Genomic DNA, 19,810 nt, shown 5'->3' with positions numbered 1-19,810 from the left:
GCAGGACCAAAGAGGACAACCGTGGTACCCTGTAGGATGGACCCAATAACTAGAATTGACATCACTGCCCTGCCGTGGGTCACACCCCAGGTCCCCCCACCTTTCCATGGAACACACCCTCAAGCCTATGGAAGATCATGAAAATCTGGCATCACAAACGCTGTTTCCACAAGCACACTTATGATCGACTGGATGCACACCCCACGAGCAGCCAAGATGCTTGCCCATAGAGAAATGCCAACCCAGGAATACTTACTTGTACCACATAACCCGAATTACACTTGAAATTGGCAGGCTGTGGTGCTCCGTTTATCAAAACATCTCCAGTCAACCCATGTGGATCTTTCCTGGCAGCCAAGACATCCAACAACCTATCAAAGGACACAGATGTTGGGGTCTCTTCCTCTGCAGCACAGGCTATGTAGCAAAACCTGAATCCTAACTCTGTGCAAGTTAGACAAACAACTGGAATAAATGTGCAGACATTTCCTATTGCTACTGCAGGGAGTCAAAAGTTACATACAGCTTTCCAATTGTGTGGAGGTGTCAGAGCCCTGACCCCTAAGTTGATCACAGTCAACTCCACTCGTATATTTAAATTCTCACCTTCCTTTTCTCATGATACACTAAAATAATGCCCCAAAACATAAAAACAAGACACCATGACTGATCTGGCACAGAGCCCCCCAGTGACTCTGCCAGCTGTCCGGCCTCGTTGGTCCCAACAGAGGAAATGCGTTCCTTTGGCTCAGGCTCAGGCTCACTTAGGCCTTCGGCTCTGTCCTCTGACTTTCAATGTGATCCTCTTCTCTCTCCTCCAACCCATTAGCTCTTAATATGGCCAACCTCTGCCAATCAACTTATCCTATCTCATTAGTAACACTGACCTAGTAAGACCTCCTGTTCCTTGGGACAGAACAACAAATTAACACAACTGCACGGTGTCTACAGCACCTAGAAACTGACTAGACACACAGCAAATGCACAACCAACTCCCATGAAAGTGATTCTGGAAAGCATACGACAAGTGCACAGCAGACGCCTGCTTGTACTCTTTAATACTCACGAAGATTTGCCTCCACCTGTGGGTCCCAGGATGGCATTGAGGCCAGGCTTCATGATCCCACTGTAAACACAAAAGCATACTCATTTACTTTTCCACTGAACGCTGAATATATGCAATGAAGTTCAATGAGATTATAGACAGAAAACAAGCACAACCAACTCTTAAAGACAAAAGATGTGAACAGAAGTCTAGTGTACAACGTATGTTTATCACAGTAAGAAAGTGACTCTGGTCCTCTAAAGTCCTTTCATTTATTCTCCAAACCTCTTTTAGCTTTTACAAAGTGACACATCCAACATTCATAATTCCTTGAAAAGTACCATTTTTTTTTTTTTAAAAAGCAGAGTTAGAATCAGAGAGGGAGAGACAGAGAGAAAGATCTTCCATCTGCTGATTCACTCCCCAAATGGCTGCAATGGCTGGACTAGGCTAGGCTGAAGCCAGGTGCTTCATCCAGATCTCCCATGTAGGTGCAGGGGCCCAAGTATGTGGGCCACCCTCCACTGCATTCCCAGACACATTGGCAAGAAGCTTGACTGGAAGTAGAACAGCTACTTCCAGACACATTAGCAAGAAGCTTGATTGGAAGTAAAGCAGCTGGGACAAACTGGCACCCATATGGGAATCTGGCATTGCAGCAGGCAGCTTACCCACCACATCACAAAGCCAGCACAGAAAAGTAACCTTCTTGTGAAGTATCTCTGTTACACTTACTCTTCTTGACACAGAATCAGGACGGAACAGCTTCTGAGTACTATTTCAATATCAACATCTTCAGGTCATCTCACTTGCAACCTAGTCAAGTTCTATACAATTAATTAATCACTGAATTGTAGAATACCAGTAGCAGTGTTTGCACTGCTAAAATCTAATAACCAAACCAAACCAAACCAAAACCCCACATCTTAAACAGAGATCCAAAAGTGAGGGGCTAGCATTGTGGCATAACAGGTTAAGCTATCACCTGCAAAGCCAGCATCCAATATGAGTGCCAGTTCAAGTTCCAGTTGCTCCACTTCCGATCCAGCTCCCTGCTAAAGTGACTGAGAAAGTGGTCCTTGTACCCATGTGGCAGACCCGGAAGAAACTCTTGGCTCCTGCTTTTGCCTGACCTAGCCCAGGCCATTGCAGCCATTTTGGGGGAGTGAACCAGTACTCCCCACCCCACCCCCTTTCTCTCCTTCCCTATAACTCTGCCTTTGAAATAAATAAAATAAATATTTAAAAAAAGAAATCTAAAAACAAGAATAAGACACTTCAGAAGAAAAAAGAAAATATCAACACAGTTCTTAACCTCAAATTAAAGGGGAGAGGGGTCTTAATCCAATTAATAAAGGAAAACATACACCCACAAAATATATCCTTTTCTTCCTTGTTGAATGTCAGACATGTTTAGAACTTCAGTAGGGGATGGGGAATCCACTAAGTGAATGTTTGGAGGCAGTGAATATTTGGATCGAGTACCAGAGCAGAAAAATCTATAGCAGTGTTGACTGTGCTGAGACTCAAGAAGGCAATGAAGAGAATGGTTAAGTGGAAAGAACCAGCGAAGGAAACTGAGGAACCAGCGCTCTGGCATGGAGGGTAAACCTGCTGCCTGCAGTGCCAGCATCCCATATGGGCACCAGTTTGAATCTCAGCTGCTCCACATCCAACCCAGCTCTCTGCTGTAGCCTGGGAAAGCAGAAGATGGCCCAAGTTCTTGGGCCCCTGCACTCACTTGGGAGACCTGGAAGAAGCTCTTGGCTCCTGGCTTCAGATTGGATCAGCCCAACTCTGCCTATTGCAGCCATTTGGGGAATGAACCAGCAGATAGAAGAGCTCTCTCTGTCTCTCCTTCCCCCCCGCCCCGCCCCCGCCTCTGTGTAACTTTGCCTTTCAAATAAATCTTTAAAAAAATAAAAATACTATATTAAAAAAAGGCAACTGAAGGGCACTGCCGTCTTTAATGTGCTGTACACTCTTATTTAATGCTATAACTAGTACTCCAACAGTATTTTTTTTCACTTTGTGTTGCTATATGGGGGCAAACTGTTGAAATCGTTACCTAATATATACTAAACTGATCTTCTGTATATAAAGAGAATTGAAAATGAATCATGATGTGATTGGAAGGGGAGAGGGAGCGGGAAAGGGGAGGGTTGTGGGTGGGAGGGAAGTTGTGGGAGGGGGAAGCCATTGCAACCCATAAGCTGTACTTTGGAAATTTATATTCGTTAAATAAAAGTTAAATTAAAAAAAAAAATGGTGACATAGAAGGCTGGACTCATCCTCTCAGTCTCTCTTTAGACCCAGCAAGCTGTTCCCGAGCGTCCCATAGAGACAAGAGCGTGTTTTCCACGTGAAAGGTCAAAGATGAAGCCACCTTATTCTCTGTGCTGACCACAAGGGTCAATCCTATGATTACACAACTGTCACGAATGGTACTCTTCACAGCGTGCCAGTTAAGGAGGACTTCAGCATTTTACTGCCTGTTGTACTGTCACCATTAGACAGGGCTGGTAGGTGCTAAAGTGCAATGCACCTTCCACTCTACTCCTTAACTGAGGGGCCTCTCATCAAAACACCATGCAAAGACAGGAATAAACTGTGATGCAGAAAAACCTGATTCTTTGGGTGACCTTCGCCATCACCATAAAGACTGGCCAGTGACGGGGTGACTTGTCAAGGTACATTGATATATAGTTCTTTTTTAAAAAAAAGATTTATTTATTTAGGGTTGGCTGCTGTGGCGCAATGGGTTAATGCCCTGGCCTGAAGTGCACCATCCCATATGGGTGCTGGTTCGAGTCCCGCTGCTCCACTTCTGATCCAGCTCTCTGCTATGGCCTGGGAAAGCAGTGGAAGATGGCCCAAGTCCTTGGGCCCCTGCACCCTCATGAGAGACCCAGAAGATCCTGGCTCCTGGCTTCGGATCGGTGCAGCTGCAGCCGTTGCAGCCAACTGGGGAGTGAACCAGCGGATGGAAGACCCCTCTCTCTCTCTCTCTTTGTCTAACTCTGACTCTCAAGTAAATAAATAAATGTTTTTTTTTTAAAGATTTATGTATTTATTTGAAAGTGAGTTACACAGAGAGAAGAGGAGAGGCAGAGAGAGAGGTCTTCCATCTGCTGGTTCACTCCTCAGTTGGCCGCAACAGCCAGAGCTGCACCGATCCGAAGCCAGGAGCCAGGATCTTCTTCTGGGTCTCTCATGAGGGTGCAGGGGCCCAAGGACTTGGGCCATCTTCCACTGCTTTCCCAGGCCATAGCAGAGAGCTGGATCGGAAGTGGGACAGCCTGGACTCGAACTGGTGCCCAATAGGGATGCCAGCACTGTAGGCAGCGGCTTTACCTACTACACCACATCGCCGGCCTGATCTATAGCTCTTGATACATCTTCTTTACTGACAGCTACCTAGTACCTGCTTCTACAATGATCAAATAAGCTTGTTATTCATGGATGCTCATTGGCAGTGTGCAAGGCCAGAAATTGAACGTGAATTTTCTACAAGAATTTTACAGGTCCCTGAAGCTGGCTGACTTTGGCACTACAGGCAGACACTACAGAAAACAGCAATGGACAGTGATGAGTGTCAGAGCTCCAACTTGGAGCCGTGGCTATTCCGCCTCCATTCACTCCACACAATCCCTAAATGTACAATAGACATGGATCCAAGACACTCTTCCAGGCAATGGGAATGGGCTGAGAACAAAGTGAGCAAATAAATGAAAACGTAACTTCCCGGTGCTTGTGGCGCTGACAGAGACTGCACACCATGCTGGTCACTGCTCTGCGCTCATGGACAGTGTTATGGGGACGAAGTCGCACTCATCCGCTGCTGTACTGGCTACAGCTGCACTCATGCTGTGAGGCCAGAGTTGAGTACACAGAGGTGCAGCCCATAAAGCTCAAGTATTTACTCTCTGGCCTTGGACAGGAGTTCGCTGACCTCTGGCTACAGTCCTCGCTTCCCTGGACTCCCCACCCTTCTATTAGCACTCAAAAGCCATTGCCCCATCTTATTGTTTTATAGCGTTTGCTTGTGCTGGTTCTCCCTCATTACACCATAAAATACAGCCAGGCTGAAGGCAGCCATCATGTTAGCACCTCCCCTCCTGGCTCTTCCTGAACACTGACTCCATGAAATGGAACTTAGCCAAAGCATTCCTGTCGCTCTCATGACATTTCAGCACACAGCGGCCAATCCTTTGGTCTTACTTTGTTTATGGCTGAGAGAGGTCAATGCTGTTCCCACTGCTTGGAGTGTAGCCCCCTACACACACACACACACACACATACACAGAGCGAGCGAGAGCAAGGACGCACACCTTTCACACACACACTTTTCACCTTCACAATCGCCATGCCCCAGCCCTCGGCATCTGGGTTAGGGTTTCCACTGTGTCTTCCGATCCTCTCCCACAGTGGGAGAACACAGCTAAGGCGCTCTGCTTCGCGGAATCTCCCACTCGCCTGTAAAGCTTCTGAGCGTACAGGACTTGCCTGTGTCACTGCTATCTCACACGAGGCCACACAGCTAGCAAGGCCAAGTTTGTTGACTACATGAATCTCTCGTTTTTATTTTTTTTAGTAATATTATTATTATTATTATTATTTTTGACAGGCAGAGTGGACAGTGAGAGAGGGAGACAGAGAGAAAGGTCTTCCTTTGCCGTTGGTTCACCCTCCAATGGCTGCTGCAGCCGGCGCCCCGTGCTGATCCAAAGGCAGGAGCCAGGTGCTTCTCCTGGTCTCCCATGGGGTGCAGGGCCCAAGGACTTGGGCCATCCTCCACTGCACTCCTGGGCCACAGCAGAGAGCTGGCCTGGAAGAGGGGCAACCGGGACAGAATCCTGCGCCCCAACTGGGACTAGAACCTGGTGTGCCGGCGCCGCAGGCGGAGGATTAGCCTATTGAGCTGCGGCAGCGGCCGAAATCTCTCGTTTTTATACATGGGAACTACTTCTAAGGAAAAAAAATATTTTTTTCAGTAAACAAAGTCAGAAAGTAGGAAACAAATTATTAAAAAGAAGGTTGATTCTGACTAGAAAGGAAACTTGCATTTCTTATTTTTTATTTCAGGTTCAAATTATATGTCAGTCATTGCTTTCTTTCTTTCTTTTTTTTTTTTTTTAACATTTATGTTATTTATTTGAAAGGCAGACAGAGAGAGAGAAAGAGAGGGAGAGAGATTCTCCCACCTGCTAGTTTACTCCTCAAAGGGCCTCTATGGCCAGGGCTGGGCCAGGCTGAAGCCAGGAATGAAGAGCTCCATCCAGGTCTCCCACATGGATGGCAGGGTCCTGAGTACTTAGGTCATCTTCTGCTCCTTTCCCAGGAACATCAGCAGAGACCTTGGTTAGAATCAGAATTCTGATATGGCATGCTGGCCTCACAGGCAGTGGCTTAGCCTGCTGTGCCACAACACTGGCCCTGTGTCACTTACTCTATCAGCCTTGCCTTGCCCTCCGTTTCTTACAGGAAGACGATGGACACTCTGGGAAGAGGTGCATAATTGCCAGCACCCAGGAATACAAAGAGAGCTGGAAAGAGAGGTGGGGGGAAGAAAGGAGAGAGCCAGAGGGTCGAGAGATGGCTTCTGTTGGGGAATAAGAAAACTGAGCTGGGGCGGCACTGTGGCACAGTGTTTTGAGCTGCCAAGTGCAATGCGGGCATCCTATATGAGCGCCAGTTTGAGTCACAGCTGGGCCACTTCTGATCCAGCTCCCTGCTAATGCTACTGGGAAGACAACAGAACTGATTGTCCAAGTGCTTGGGCCCCTGCCACCCACATGGGAGATCAGGATGGAGTTCCTGGCTCCAGGCTTTGGTCTGGCCCAGCCCTGGCTATTGTAGCCATTTGGGGAGTCAATCAGTAGACGGAAGTTCTCTCTCTCTCCCTCTCCCTCTCTCTCTCTGTGTCACTCTGCCTTTAAAATAAATAAATAAATCTTCTAAGAAACTGAACAAATCAGTGAGTATATTAATAATGATAGCCAGGTCTTTCACTTTAAATTTTTTTTACTGTTATTATTATTTGAAAGGCTGAGAGACAAGGAGGAGTGGCATGGACAGAGAGAGAGAGAGAAAGAGATTTTCAATCCACTGGTTCACTCCACAAATGCCAACAACAGCCAAAGCTGGGCCAGCCTGAAGCCAGGGCCCAGGAGCTCAATCCAGGTCACCCACACATGGTAGGAAGGAACCCATTGCTGGGCCATTGCTGCTGCCTCTCAGAGTCTGCGTTAGCAGGAAGCTGGGATCTGAAGTGGAGCCAGGACTCAAGCCCAGGCAAATGGGATCCAGGTGTCCCAAGCAGTCTCCGTCACTGTACCAAATGTCTGCCCAGTGTCTCACTTTTTGAGGAGATTTCACAAACATGGAAACGTGGAAGGAATTCTGAGGCTCAGAGTAGAACTGCAGGTATTAAGGAGAAGTCATAGGTTCTAGCTACAGCCACAGACAGCTGTAGGAAGGCATAGATGGAAAACTCTCAAGGAGTTGTAGGAGTGGCCACCCACTGCCTCTCTCTCCTGACCAGATCCTTGTGCACCTGTGCATAGGTCACTGATTTAAAAAAAAATTACAAGTGGGGGCATAGATGTTGTGGCATAGCAGATTAAACTGCTACTTGGGACGCCCGTATCCCGTATCAGAGTGTCTGGTTTGAGTCCCGGCTTACTCTGCTTCCCATGTAGTTTCCTGCTAATGCATCCTGGGAGGCAGCAGGTGACTGCAAAGGTCCCTGTCATCCATGTGTGAGACCAGGATGGAGTTTCTGGGCTCCTGACTTTGGCTGGGATCAGTCTTGATTGTTAGAGGCATTTGGGGGAGTGAACCAGTGAATGGAAGATTCTCTCTCTCTCTCTCTGCATAGGTGTGTATGCCCTAACATGCCAATAGCAATGAACATTCTAAAATACCCAAATCTTGGTTTATAGAAAGAGGTTAAGCATTCTACTATAAAAATGTGAAACCAAAAAAGCTCCAAACTCCAAAAATTTTTGAGCACCAGTGTGATGCTATAAGAAAAAAAAAAAAAAATGAACACATGGTCTCACAGTCAAAATATAAGTATACTAAAAATACTGCATGAAATTACTCCTCATGGGGCTGGCACTGTGGTGCAGCGGGTTAAAGCCCTAGCCTGAAGCACCAGCATCCCATATGGGCACCAGTTCTAGTCCCGGCTGCTCCTCTTCCAATCCAGCTCTCTGCTATGGCCTGGGAAAGCAGTGGAAGATGGCCCAAGTCCTTGAGCCTCTGCACCCACGTGGGAGACCAGGAAGGAGCTCCTGGCTCCGGATCGGCACAGCTCTGGCCATTACAGCCATCTGGGGAGGGAACAAGTGGATGGAAGACCTCTCTTTCTGTCTCTCCCTCTCTCTGTAACTCTTTCATATAAATAAAATAAAAATAAATCTTTTAAAAAAAGAAAAAGAAATTACTCCTCAGCTAAGTGTGTAAGGTATATGAAATATGAATGAAATTCATGTTTTGGGTCCCATGCCTAAGATATCTCACTGTGTATAAGCAAATATTCCAAATTCTGAAACACTCCCAACCCCAAGCATTTCAGATGAGGAACACTTAACCTATACCACCCTCGGTGAAGATGAACATCAAATTCCAAGACTGAGATAGGGCAAATGTAGTCATAAACTTCAAGGAATGAGGCGATGCATCCAAAGAAAGGAGGTGAGACTCACCTTCAAAGTTCTCCCTCTGGCTATATCAGAATCATGGGAGAATCACCAGAAATGATGTAAACACCTTACTACTAATTGCTATCAAAAAAAAAGCACGAGTCCATGCATCTACACCGATACAAATACCCTAAATGAAACAAGAAATGATGGATGAGGCTTTTCCCTTTTAGTAGAATGGAAACTAAGAGATGATGAAAACAGAAAATCTCCTTTAGCAATGATCATAAGGGTGGCTAATTCAGGCAAGAGTCCTCAATGGAGGCTGCAGCTGCAGCAAGCTAAGATTTATAAGATTTATTTATTTTTCTAAATTTTATTTTTCTTTCCATTTACTTGAAAGGTAGAGTGATAGAAAAAGAGAGAAAGACAGAAGTGGGAGCAGGGGTGGTTTCCATCTATTAGTTAATTCCCCAAACGTCCACAGTAGCCTGAGCTGTGTCAGGCTGAAGCCAAGAGCTTGGAACTCCAACCAACCTCTCACGCAGGTGGCAGGGACCCAAGTACTTGGGCCGTCATCTGCTGCCTTCCCAGGCACGTGAGCAGGGAGCTGGATCAGAAGCGGAGCAGCCAGGACTTGAACCAGGCACTCCAGTATGAGATGTGGTGTCTCAAGTGCTGGCTTAACCTGCTGCACCACCACACCTGCCCCAGGTGACTGAGATTTACTGAGGAGAAGGATTCTGGAATAATGTCAGAGCATCTCTCTTCCTAATATTAATCGATGACAAAGGGAAAACAGGGGCATTGTGAAGAAGTATGGCAGACACCAACATGACCGGGCGGTCAATCTGAACGTCAGACGCAGTGGGATGGGACAGGAAAACACCTGGCTGGATGGAGATGAAGAGATACAGCTGTGGTGGTCAGCCAACTGTGGGCAGAATACGGTCACTGATGACCCCTCAGGAGCCACTGCTCCCAGACAACAGGAGAGGGCCCTTATTTTAGGAAAACGCACCCTGGAAGGCATTAGACATCACACAGCATCATGTGGGTTCAGAGGGAATACTGACGACAACGGGGAGGGTGCAGACACGGGGAATGCCCACAGTGGGAGGATCTGGACGAAAGGGGTCCCACATTCCTGCAAGGGATGGGTTTGAAAGGCAATAGGATCCAAACGAGAACAAACAACTCCTCTTGATGGACCAGAACCAAATGCACTCGCTCTGAACAATGGCCTGAACATGAACTTGACTCTTAAATGAGATGCTTGGAGGCAGGGGATACTGATCCAGAAATCCTGCAGTGTGTAGAAAAAAGAGGAAATGACACAGAAGCATGACCTCCTGTGACCAGCGAACAGGAAGTTCTTCAGATCAGGACACATATCTTTGCATCACATGTATTTAATTTTCTGGATTCTTACAACTTTAATAAAAAATATTCAAAAAATCTTAAAAAGGATTCTGGTCAGCTTTTTTTGGAATATAGATGATGATGGTGCTATCAAACATCAATGAAAAGCAACACAAATGAGGGGCAGGCGTTTGACCTAGCAGTTAAGACATCATTTGGGAAGCCCACATCCCATACTGGAGTAACAGAGTTCAAGTCTTAGCTCTGTTCCTTCTGATTCCAGCTTCCTGCTGATGTGCACCCTGGGAGGTGGCAGGTGATGGCCCAAGGACTTGGATCTCTGCCACCCACATGGGAGACTCAGACTGACTTCTCAACTCCTGAGTGGGGCCTGGCCCAGCCCAGGTTGTTGTCAGCATCTGGAGAGTGAATCGGTGGACTAAAGATCTCTCCCTCTGTCTCTGTCTCTCTTCCTTTCAAAGAAAATGAAAATAAATAAATAAAAACAGGCTAAAAGAGAGACTCTCTTCCCCTACTTCAGAAACTACTTAGTTGAAGCCAACAGATAGGAGTATTACAGGCAGAAAAAGGATGACCTCTGTCCTAGAGACCTAAGTCAGAGACGTTAGTAAGAAAGATGACCGGTCCATGGTGTCCTTTCAACCATAAAAAGCTGGAAGAACTGCAATAGTTGACAGTTTTTATGAGCCTATAAAAGGGAACTCACCCTATGCTGAAGGCATAGGAAAAAGGCACTGTGAAGCCTTGAGCAGGTGAGCTGGTTAGTGCATCAAGTTGCTAATCCTCCAGCTTTAAAAGACAAAGATGAACATATCCTCAATCCATCTGTATTTTACATCTATTCAGCCTACACACACTCAGCTCATGTTACCCTCCATCTCTTCTGGCACAAAAGCCAAAGAGAACAACACTGTTTTGGATAGCTTTGCTCACAAAAAGCTTGTCAGCCTTCCAGAAGTCAACTCTGCCTAGACACGCAGCCAAAGATGAAGCCCTGTCCCCAGTCCTACATTTCTCGCCTGGCTCCCCTGGGCAAGACAGTGGGTGTGGCTTGCTGGAGAAAGTTCTAATGCAGCACAGTGCTGGCCTCAACGAGTCTCAGATCTCCACTGTTTCCCTTTCACCTACAGCTCAGAATGCTGTGCCCCATCTTGTGGTGTGTTTGCCCTCTGACAGCAGTCAGCTGCTACTAGCAGAAGAGACCAGACTTCCACACCAAACATCTAGAAAATAGGAAACATGCGATTCGTGGTTTGCAGCCACACTTGGTCAAAGGACTCTTAGAACCTCTGCTCTAGCCTTGAAGAGTGGGGAAAAGTTTTTTGCTTTGTCCAGGAGTAATCTTATTAAGCAAACAAAATACCTATGCCATCTGAGCAAACCCGAATTCACGCTCCACACCACAGAAGGGAAGAACTGGACTCAACTCTCCAGAAATCAGAAGAGAACTAACAATTCTAGCAGGCAGCATCTGTAAAACAATGGCGACCCCTAGTAATGAGCAGGTTCTACAGAAATGGTTACTTCCCTCCCTACCCCAGCGCACCTGAACGAACCACCACGATGAATTCCCTGCTAGATGAAAAGAATGAAAACCGTACTTACTAGGTGCTTTTAAAATATAGTTAGGCAGAGGCAGGCATTTGGCCTGCAGCAGTTCAGCTACCACATCCCATACTGAAGTGCCTGGGTTCAAGTCCCAGCTCTGCTGCTTCTGATTCCAGCTTCCTGCAAATGCATACCCTGGGAGGTAACAGTGATAGCTCAAGAAGTTGGATCCCTGCCACCCACATGGGAGACCTGGATTGAGTTCTGGGCTCCTGGCTTTGGTCTTGCCCAGCCCTGGCTATTACAGGCATTCAGGGAGTAAACCAGCACATGGAAGATCTCTATCTCAGTCTTTGTCTCTCTGCCTTTTACACAAACAAAAATCGTTAAAATATAATTAACTGCAGTGATTCAGATCCTAAATTTTCATTAGTTCAGATTCCAAAGATGAAGCCTTCACTATGTAAGTGAAGCTAAACTATAGTTGTGTTATATTTAAATACATTTTCTGCTTGTCAGAGAAAGTATTAAGGGGAAATATTAAGTTCATTGTTAAGACTAACAGGCCATTCATTTAAAACAGGACAGATTTTTTCTTTTTTGTTTTCGTGCAAATTGTTGAATTCCTTACATAGTATAGAGCTGGTCTTCTGTGATAAAGATAATTGAAAATGGAACTTAGCAGAGAATGGGACTGGGAATGGGAGAAGGAAGAAGTGGGGGGGGGGAGTGTGAGTGGGAGGGCGGGTATGAACTATATTCCTAAAGTTTTACTTATGAAATGCATGTAGTTTGTATTCCTTAAATAAAAGATTTCTTTGGGAAAAAAAGAAATAATTTTTAAAAAAAGAAAATCAAAGTACTTGCTCAGTATACTGTCATTTCTACCTCCTTGCTTCAAGAACATAAAAGACATAAGGTGTTCAAGTACCTAAAAAGCACCTGACTTACAAAACACATCAAAAAGTCTTCTATTTCACAGATTAGAAAACCGAAGCTGAGAGTTTAAAATGATTTCCACTTGGAGCAAATGTTTAGCCTGGTGGTTAAAAGCACACATTTCACATCAGAGTACTTGGGTTTGATTCCTATCTCTGGCTCCTGACTCCAGTTTCCTGCTAATGCACACCATCGAGAGTAGTGGTGATGGCTCAAGAATCTGTGTCCCTGGCCGGTGCCGTGGCTCAATAGGTTAATCCTCCGCCTTGCGGCGCCGGCACACTGGGTTCTAGTCCCCGTGGGGGAACCAGATTCTGTCCCAGTTGCCCCCCTTCCAAGCCAGCTCTCTGCTGTGGCCCAGGAGTGCAGTGGAGGATGGCCCAAGTCCTTGGGCCCTGCACCCCATGGGAGACCAGGAGAAGCACCTGGCTCCTGCCTTCGGATCATCGTGGTGCGCTGGCCACAGCAGCCATTGGAGGGTGAACCAACGGCAAAGGAAGACCTTTCTCTCTGTCTCTCTCACTGTCCACTGTGCCTGTCAAAAAAAAAAAAAAAGAATCTGTGTCCCTGCCACTCACGTGGCATAGAGTTCCTAGCTTCCAGATTCTACCCGGGCTGGCTCCAGTCACTGTGGCTACTTAGGGAGTAAACCAGCAAATGGGAGGGGTCTTTTCTCTATCTCTCTACCTCTCCAGTGAATAAACACAATTTTAAAATAAATAAGTAGGCCAATGCTATGGCTCACTTGGCTAATCCTCTGCCTGTGGCGCCAGCACCCCGGGTTCTAGTCCCGGTTGGGGCACCCAGAACTAGTCCCGGTTGCTCCTCTTCCAGTCCAGCTCTCTGTTGTGGCCCGGGAAGGCAGTGGAGGATGGCCCCAAGTGCTTGGGTCCCTGCACACCACCGGGAGGAAGCACCCGGCTCCTGGCTTCGGATCGGCGCAGCGCCAGCTGTAGCAGCCATTAGGGGAGTGAACCAACGGAAGGAAGACCTTTCTCTCTCTCTCTCTCTCTCTCTCTCTCTCTCTCTCACTGTCTAACTCTGCCTGTCAAAAAAAATTTTTTTAAATAAAATAAAATAAATAAGTAAAATAAAAATTATTTTCACCATTAAAAAAAAGCAATAAATCATACAGCCAGCCTCTTTCCATCAAAACTCAAGATTTGCCCAAGAAAAAGCAAATGACACATTAATTGTTCAGTTGCCCAAGCAAAAGATAATGTACATGGTACAACCACTTCTAAAAACAATTGGGGGCTGGTGCTGTGGCACAAAAGGTTAAAGCGCTGGCCTGAAGCACCAGCATCCCATATGGGTGCCAGTTCAAGTCCCAGCTGCTCCACTTCCAATCCAGCTCCCTGCTAATGTGCCTGAGAGAGCAGCAGAGAATGGCCCAAGTCCTTGGGCCCCTGCACCCACATGGGAGACCAGGAAGAAGCTGTTGGCTCCTGGCTTCGGATCAGCTCAGCTCTGGCTGTTGGGGCCATCTGGGGAGTGAAGCAGCAGATGAAAGACCTCTCTCTCTCTCTCTCTTTTTCTCTGTCTCTACCTTTCTGTAACTCTTTCAAATAAATAACATAAAGCTTTAAAAAACAAATCTGGCAGACCCTCTGAAAGTTAAACAGAAGCCTAACATGTGACCCAATATCATTTCATCCCAGTCTAGCCTGAAGAAATGAAAGCATGTGTGTGAGTATCTGCACAAAGACCTGTGCATAAATGTTCGCAGCAGCCTTATTGGTAAAGGGCGGAACTATAAATGTTCATCACAGATCGACAAAGCATCTCATAGAAAGCCCATGTACATACTTGATGTCTGACAGGATTTCCTTCTCAACTGTTTTTCGACACAGCAGAAAGCCACTCTTGACTTTTACGCGATAGCGGATGTTATGAAAACTTAACACGGCTCCCTCATTCGGTGTCTTCAGGTCGTTGGTGGCTGTCCCAGGGAGGCCGTTGCTGTTTTTTTGCGACATTGGCACAAAAATCTGGACATCGTCGGAAGACATCGGGAAAGTTTCTGCCTCTCTGTGGGGGAAAAAGAACTGTAAGTTGACAGTCCAGATAAACAAGATTATACACACTAGGTAACAACGCGTTTAAAACGAGTCTGCTTTAACCCGTGCTGGGCAGCTGACTTGGCTGTCATTTCACTGCAAAAAGAACAACCTTGGAGGAAATTTCTATTAAGTAAATGGGCCCTCATAAGTTACTAGGAGCCCTATAAAAATTACTCAAAACCCTTATAGCAGGAAAAATCAGGGTGGGAGTTAAGACTTGGTCTGGCTTGAAAAGCACATTGAGATACAACTTAGCTCCAGGGGTGGACAGTATAATCACCCTCATCATACAGTGCATTTTTTTTACCTTTAGTGCTGATATTGTGCTTATTCAAGCAGGCACACGGGAGCAGTTTCTCTTAATGTGTAGCTCCAGATTTTGTGGCTCCAGTTGTCAGGTACCTGCAGTCACCTAAGGTAAGCCCCCCAACTGTTTGCAACGACATCACCATTTCCTTAATGGGCAAACATATTTAAAGTCTGGGACGACTTAATATTAAATGCGAAAATGATTAAGTACATTAAACCAACAATCAAGTGGCTCAAGATTTTAAAACAAAAACTGAACATGAATTATATAAAGAACTATAAAATGTTTCAATAAACAAGTTACAAAAGACCTGGTAAAAAGTAGGTAAAAAGTAACTACGGGGGTAGGTACTGTAGTGTAGCGAGTAAAGCTACCACCTGCAATGCCATCACATATGGGTGCCATTTCATATCCCAACTGCTCCACTTCCTATCCAGCTTCCTGCTGATGTATCTGGGAAAGCAGCAGCACACGGCACAAGGACTTGGGCCCCTGTCACCCATGTGGCAGTTCCAGATGAAGCTCCTGGTTCCTGGCTTCGGCTGGGAATTAAAAATTTCTAGTATTTAGTTGAAAGGAAGAGTTGCAGAGAGAGAGAAAGAGAGAGAGAGATCTTCTATCTGCTGGTTCAGTCCCCAAGTGAACTCAATGACCAGGCCTGGGCCAGGAGGAACCAGGAGCCAGGAACTCCATCCAGGACTCCCATGTGGGTGGCAGGGGCCCAAGTACTTGGGCCACATCCCACTGCTTTCCCAGGTACATTAGCAGTGAGCTGGATTGGAAATGGAGCAGTGGGGACTGGAACTGGCACTCAGTAGCATTGTTGGCATCGCAGGCAGCCACTTAACCCACTGCACCACAAAGTTGCCCCAGTTTTATTTTTTAAAAGCTAAAGTACTTTCTCTCTGCCTAAGCTATTTCAAACAAATAGCACCCCTAAGAACAACAATAAAAGCACACATGAGACATAAGGAGTTTAAAGTGTTCTCTCTGATGAGAGCAAAGCAGCCAGGACTCCAGGAACCAAAATTCTGGAAAAGAGGGAGCAGCACAGGAGCCAACACAGCAGCCTGTGTCCTCTGCTCAAGGTATCTGCACACATAAGTTACACACACACGGGGCACAACTCAGAACAACCAAGCAGGAGGAAACCGCTGGACGCTTCTTTCTTAAGCCTCTAATATTTCTGGGTAAAGCCTTCTGTAGCCTCTACATGCTCAGGAGACAAAGCACAGAGCAGCGGCTAGCAAGCAGGAGGGGCCCTGGAAACCATGCTTTGGAGATCCCAGAAGGACCAAAAAAAAGAAAAAGCGACACCAGACCAACCTCTACTTGACCAAGGTGATGTGCTCAGACGCGTCTGCTAGAAGTGAACGCCTCATCCACGTCTTCAACCAGGAATGACCAGGCACGCTGGGAAACAGGACCCAACGTTCCAAAAGTGAGAACGCAGGTAACCTAGACATTGGTATTAGAACAACTGATTAATATGTCCATGAAAATAAAAGATGGGTTATCACCAAAGAACCAGAATTTATTTAAAAAAACAAAAATTAGAAACTCAGCAGATGAGTTCAATAGCCATTTAAACACAGACTAGGGAAAGAATTAATTCGTGAACTGGAAAATTGGTGCACAAAAACCATGCAGAAGAAAATTATGAATGGTGAAAATTATCAACAGGAACAACAACAACAGAAAAAGCAAAGCTCTGTTAAAAAGAACAACAAGTATATAAAACAGCTGGGAAACATGCAAAAGTTCTGTCCTACCTGTACCGGGAGAGGAAGCAAAACAGAGCAGAGGCAATAAAGTTTTCAGGTCACACAGCAAAGAAGCTCTAGACTGGCAGCAGCATAAACACAAAAACACACCTAGGTGTATCAGAGTAAAACCGCCCAAGTGCACAGTCATTTCGGAATAACTGTTTCTACACCCAAACACTGATCATTCACAACACTCTGCTTTGCAAGCTGGAAGAGCAGGAAACCACATAAAGATTGACACCTGGGGAAATGAAAGGGAAATACCTGCCTTTTAATCGGTAAAGCCACTGAATATAATAATTAGCCAACGTTCCATTGTCTTAGAGCAAGGAAAGGAATTAATGAACTTCACACCTTGACCTCAAAAGCTTAGTAAGCCATCTCCTCTGATCTTCAGCAACCAAACAAGGCTGATTCCCCCACTGGCAATCACGTCTTTTACTGCCATCCCCATTCGACGTTCAGCCCCTGGGAACCCTTGGCAATCTTCTGCCGAGACTTAGGAAAAGAACCACATAGCACACTGCCTGAATTTTAAGCCACTGACTACACATGGAAACTTCCAAGAGATTTTCCTGAGGCTTCCCTCTAATTAGACATCACCAAGGCCCACACAAGACACAGGGCAGGGGCCTGCACTGTGGTGTAGCAGGTAAAGCCGCTGGCTGCAGTGCCGGCATCCCATATGGGCGCCGGTTTGAGACCTGGCTGCTACACTTCCAATCCAGCTCTCTGCTATGGCCTGGGGAAGCAGTAGAAGATGGCCCCAAGTCCTTGGGACCCTGCACCCACATGGGAGACCCGGAAGAAGTTCCTGGCTCCTGGCTTCGGATCGGCACAGCTCCGACTGTTGTGGCCATTTGGGGAGTGAACCAGCGGATGGAAGACCCCTCCCTCCCTCCCTCTCTCTCTCTCTGCCTCTCCTTCTCTCTCTGTGTAACTCTTGACTTTCAAATAAATAAATAAACAAGTCTTAAAAGAAAAAAAAAAAGACACAGGGCAGAGCCTGATAAACAAAGGAACGCTTGTAGAATGTGTGTTGTGGAATGTTTACAGGGCCTGGCAATCCATGAGTCACAAACCCAGTGAGTGACTCAGGTAATCACCAGCTGAAACATGTGCTATCACAAACCAGAATGATTTTAAAACTAAAGATGATAAAAGCCTCAGCAGCCTCTAACCTGAAAGCGCCCAATATCTAGTCAATACGGTATTACGTAACTGCCTTCAAGTCAACGTTAAACACTCCCCACGGCCATCCGGTTTCTGGTTACATGTGTTGCTTTCTCTGCATTAGTCATCACTTTTTCATAGAAAGAAAAATGTCGAAATCACATCTGCATGTCCCAATTTGAAAAACGACCTCCCTTGGACTGGCGCTGGGGCGCAGCGGGGTAAGCCAGCATCTGCAATGCCAGCATCCGGTGTAGGCATGGTTAGGGTTAGGAGTCCCAGCTACTCTGCTTCCAATCTCTGCTTCCAGCTGCCTGCTAATGCACCTCGGAAAGCAGCAGAAGATGGCCCAAGTACTCGGGCCCCTGCATCCACGTGGGAGACCTGGATGAAATTCCTTGCTCCTAGCTTCAGTCTGGCCCAGCCCAGGCTGTTGCAGCCAACTGAGGAGTGAACCAGTGGAGCTAAGATATTTGTCTCTGTCTCTCCCTCTCTATCATTCTGTCTTTCAAATAAACAAACCTTTAAACAAACAATCTACCACCACCTGCTGAAGTTTCCCAGCTTCCAGAATACCTACTAATCTTGGGGGGTGGGTGTCTTTTTTTAATAATCATTTTCTGAGTCCTAGGTCCTAGACCCACTGCAAAGATCTTAAGTTTGTAGACAGGAGCCCTGGAATGAAATTGCAGGTGATCCGAACCCAGGCTCCTCATGTTATCTGCCTAAATCAACTAGGAAACGCTGTCCAACAAAATCAAGGGGTTTTCCACCAAGGTCCTTTCCCCCTCTGCGACACTCCCTGTTCCACAATCAAGAGTATGGTAAAGAGTAAAAATTGAGGAAAGTGGTATTTTTAATGTAGATTATCATTTTTTAAAGCCTATGTGAGGCCGGCGCCGTGGCTTAACAGGCTAATCCTCCGCCTTGCGGCGCCGGCACACCAGGTTCTAGTCCCGGTTGGGGTGCCGGATTCTATCCAGGCTGCCCCTCTTCCAGGCCAGCTCTCTTCTATGGCCCGGGAAGGCAGTGGAGGATGGCCCAAGTCCTTGGGCCCTGCACCCGCATGGGAGACCAGAAGCACCTGGCTCCTGGCTTCGGATCAGCGAGATGTGCTGGCTGCAGCGGCCATTGGAGGGTGAACCAACGGCAAAAAGGAAGACCTTTCTCTTTCTGTCTCTCTCTCTCTCACTATCCACTCTGCCTGTCAAAAAAAAAAAAAAAAGCCTATGTGAAAAGTAGAGAGATAGGGAGAGGCATATGGGGAGAGGGAGAGAGAGAGAGAGAGGGAGAAAGAGAGAGGTAGATCTTCCATTGCTGGCTAACTCTCCAAATGCTTGCAACAACCTGAGCTAGGCCAGGCTGAAGCCAGGACCCAGGAACTTCATCTGGGTCTCCTACATGGGAGGCAGGAACCCAAGTACTCAGAAAATGATAATTAAAAAAAAGACACCTCCCCCCAAGATTAGTAGGTACTCTGGAAGCCCAGAAACTACAACAAGGTAGTAGGAGATTGTTTGTTTGTTTGTTTAAAGGTTTATTAATTTGAAAGGCAGAGTGATAGGAAAAGGCAAAGAGACAGAAAGATTATATAGACAGATAGGATTAGACAGAGCACAAAGCCCAGTGTGCATAAGAGGGTACCTCAAAAAGTTCATGGAAAATATATATTGTGAAAAAACTGTTCAACTATGCATGGATTTCAAAAGTTTTGCAGCAAAATAATCTCATCTTTTAATTCCATTTTTTCCCATGAACTTTTTGAAGGATCTTCATTCAATGAAAACTGCAATCAAGTAAAAAAAAAAAAAAGAAAAAAGAAACGAAACAGAAAAACAACAGCACACAGGCAGAATCTAAAGTCCTTGGCCAGAGACCTGCCCAGTTATAATTACTGCACAGGTAGGTGGAAGCCAAGGTAGCCCTCAAGCCAA

General features: G+C 46.2%; 1 protein-coding gene across 5 annotated transcripts in view; it reads right to left on the bottom strand.

Moving 5' to 3' along the window:
* Positions 1-19,810, bottom strand: part of LOC133766076 (broad substrate specificity ATP-binding cassette transporter ABCG2) — a 129,890-nt gene that overhangs the window by 29,271 nt on the left and 80,809 nt on the right. For 3 of the 5 annotated variants that reach the window (XM_062199880.1, XM_062199879.1, XM_062199878.1), the window contains exons 2-5: positions 16,264-16,395; positions 14,374-14,595; positions 1,067-1,126; positions 257-371 (exon numbers count right to left, since the gene is read on the bottom strand). In XM_062199880.1, the coding sequence (XP_062055864.1) occupies positions 257-371; positions 1,067-1,126; positions 14,374-14,576 (378 nt within the window). In that variant the 5' untranslated portion in view covers positions 14,577-14,595; positions 16,264-16,395. The remainder of the gene's footprint in view (positions 1-256; positions 372-1,066; positions 1,127-14,373; positions 14,596-16,263; positions 16,396-19,810) is intronic. The other 2 variants (XM_062199882.1, XM_062199881.1) reach the window with 1 other exon arrangement.

The sequence above is a fragment of the Lepus europaeus genome, chromosome 8 (genome assembly GCF_033115175.1).
Source record: "Lepus europaeus isolate LE1 chromosome 8, mLepTim1.pri, whole genome shotgun sequence".
NCBI classification, from domain to species: Eukaryota; Metazoa; Chordata; class Mammalia; order Lagomorpha; family Leporidae; genus Lepus; species Lepus europaeus.
Note: the sequence above shows the minus strand (reverse complement) of the source record. Positions and strands in the feature narration are given on the sequence as shown.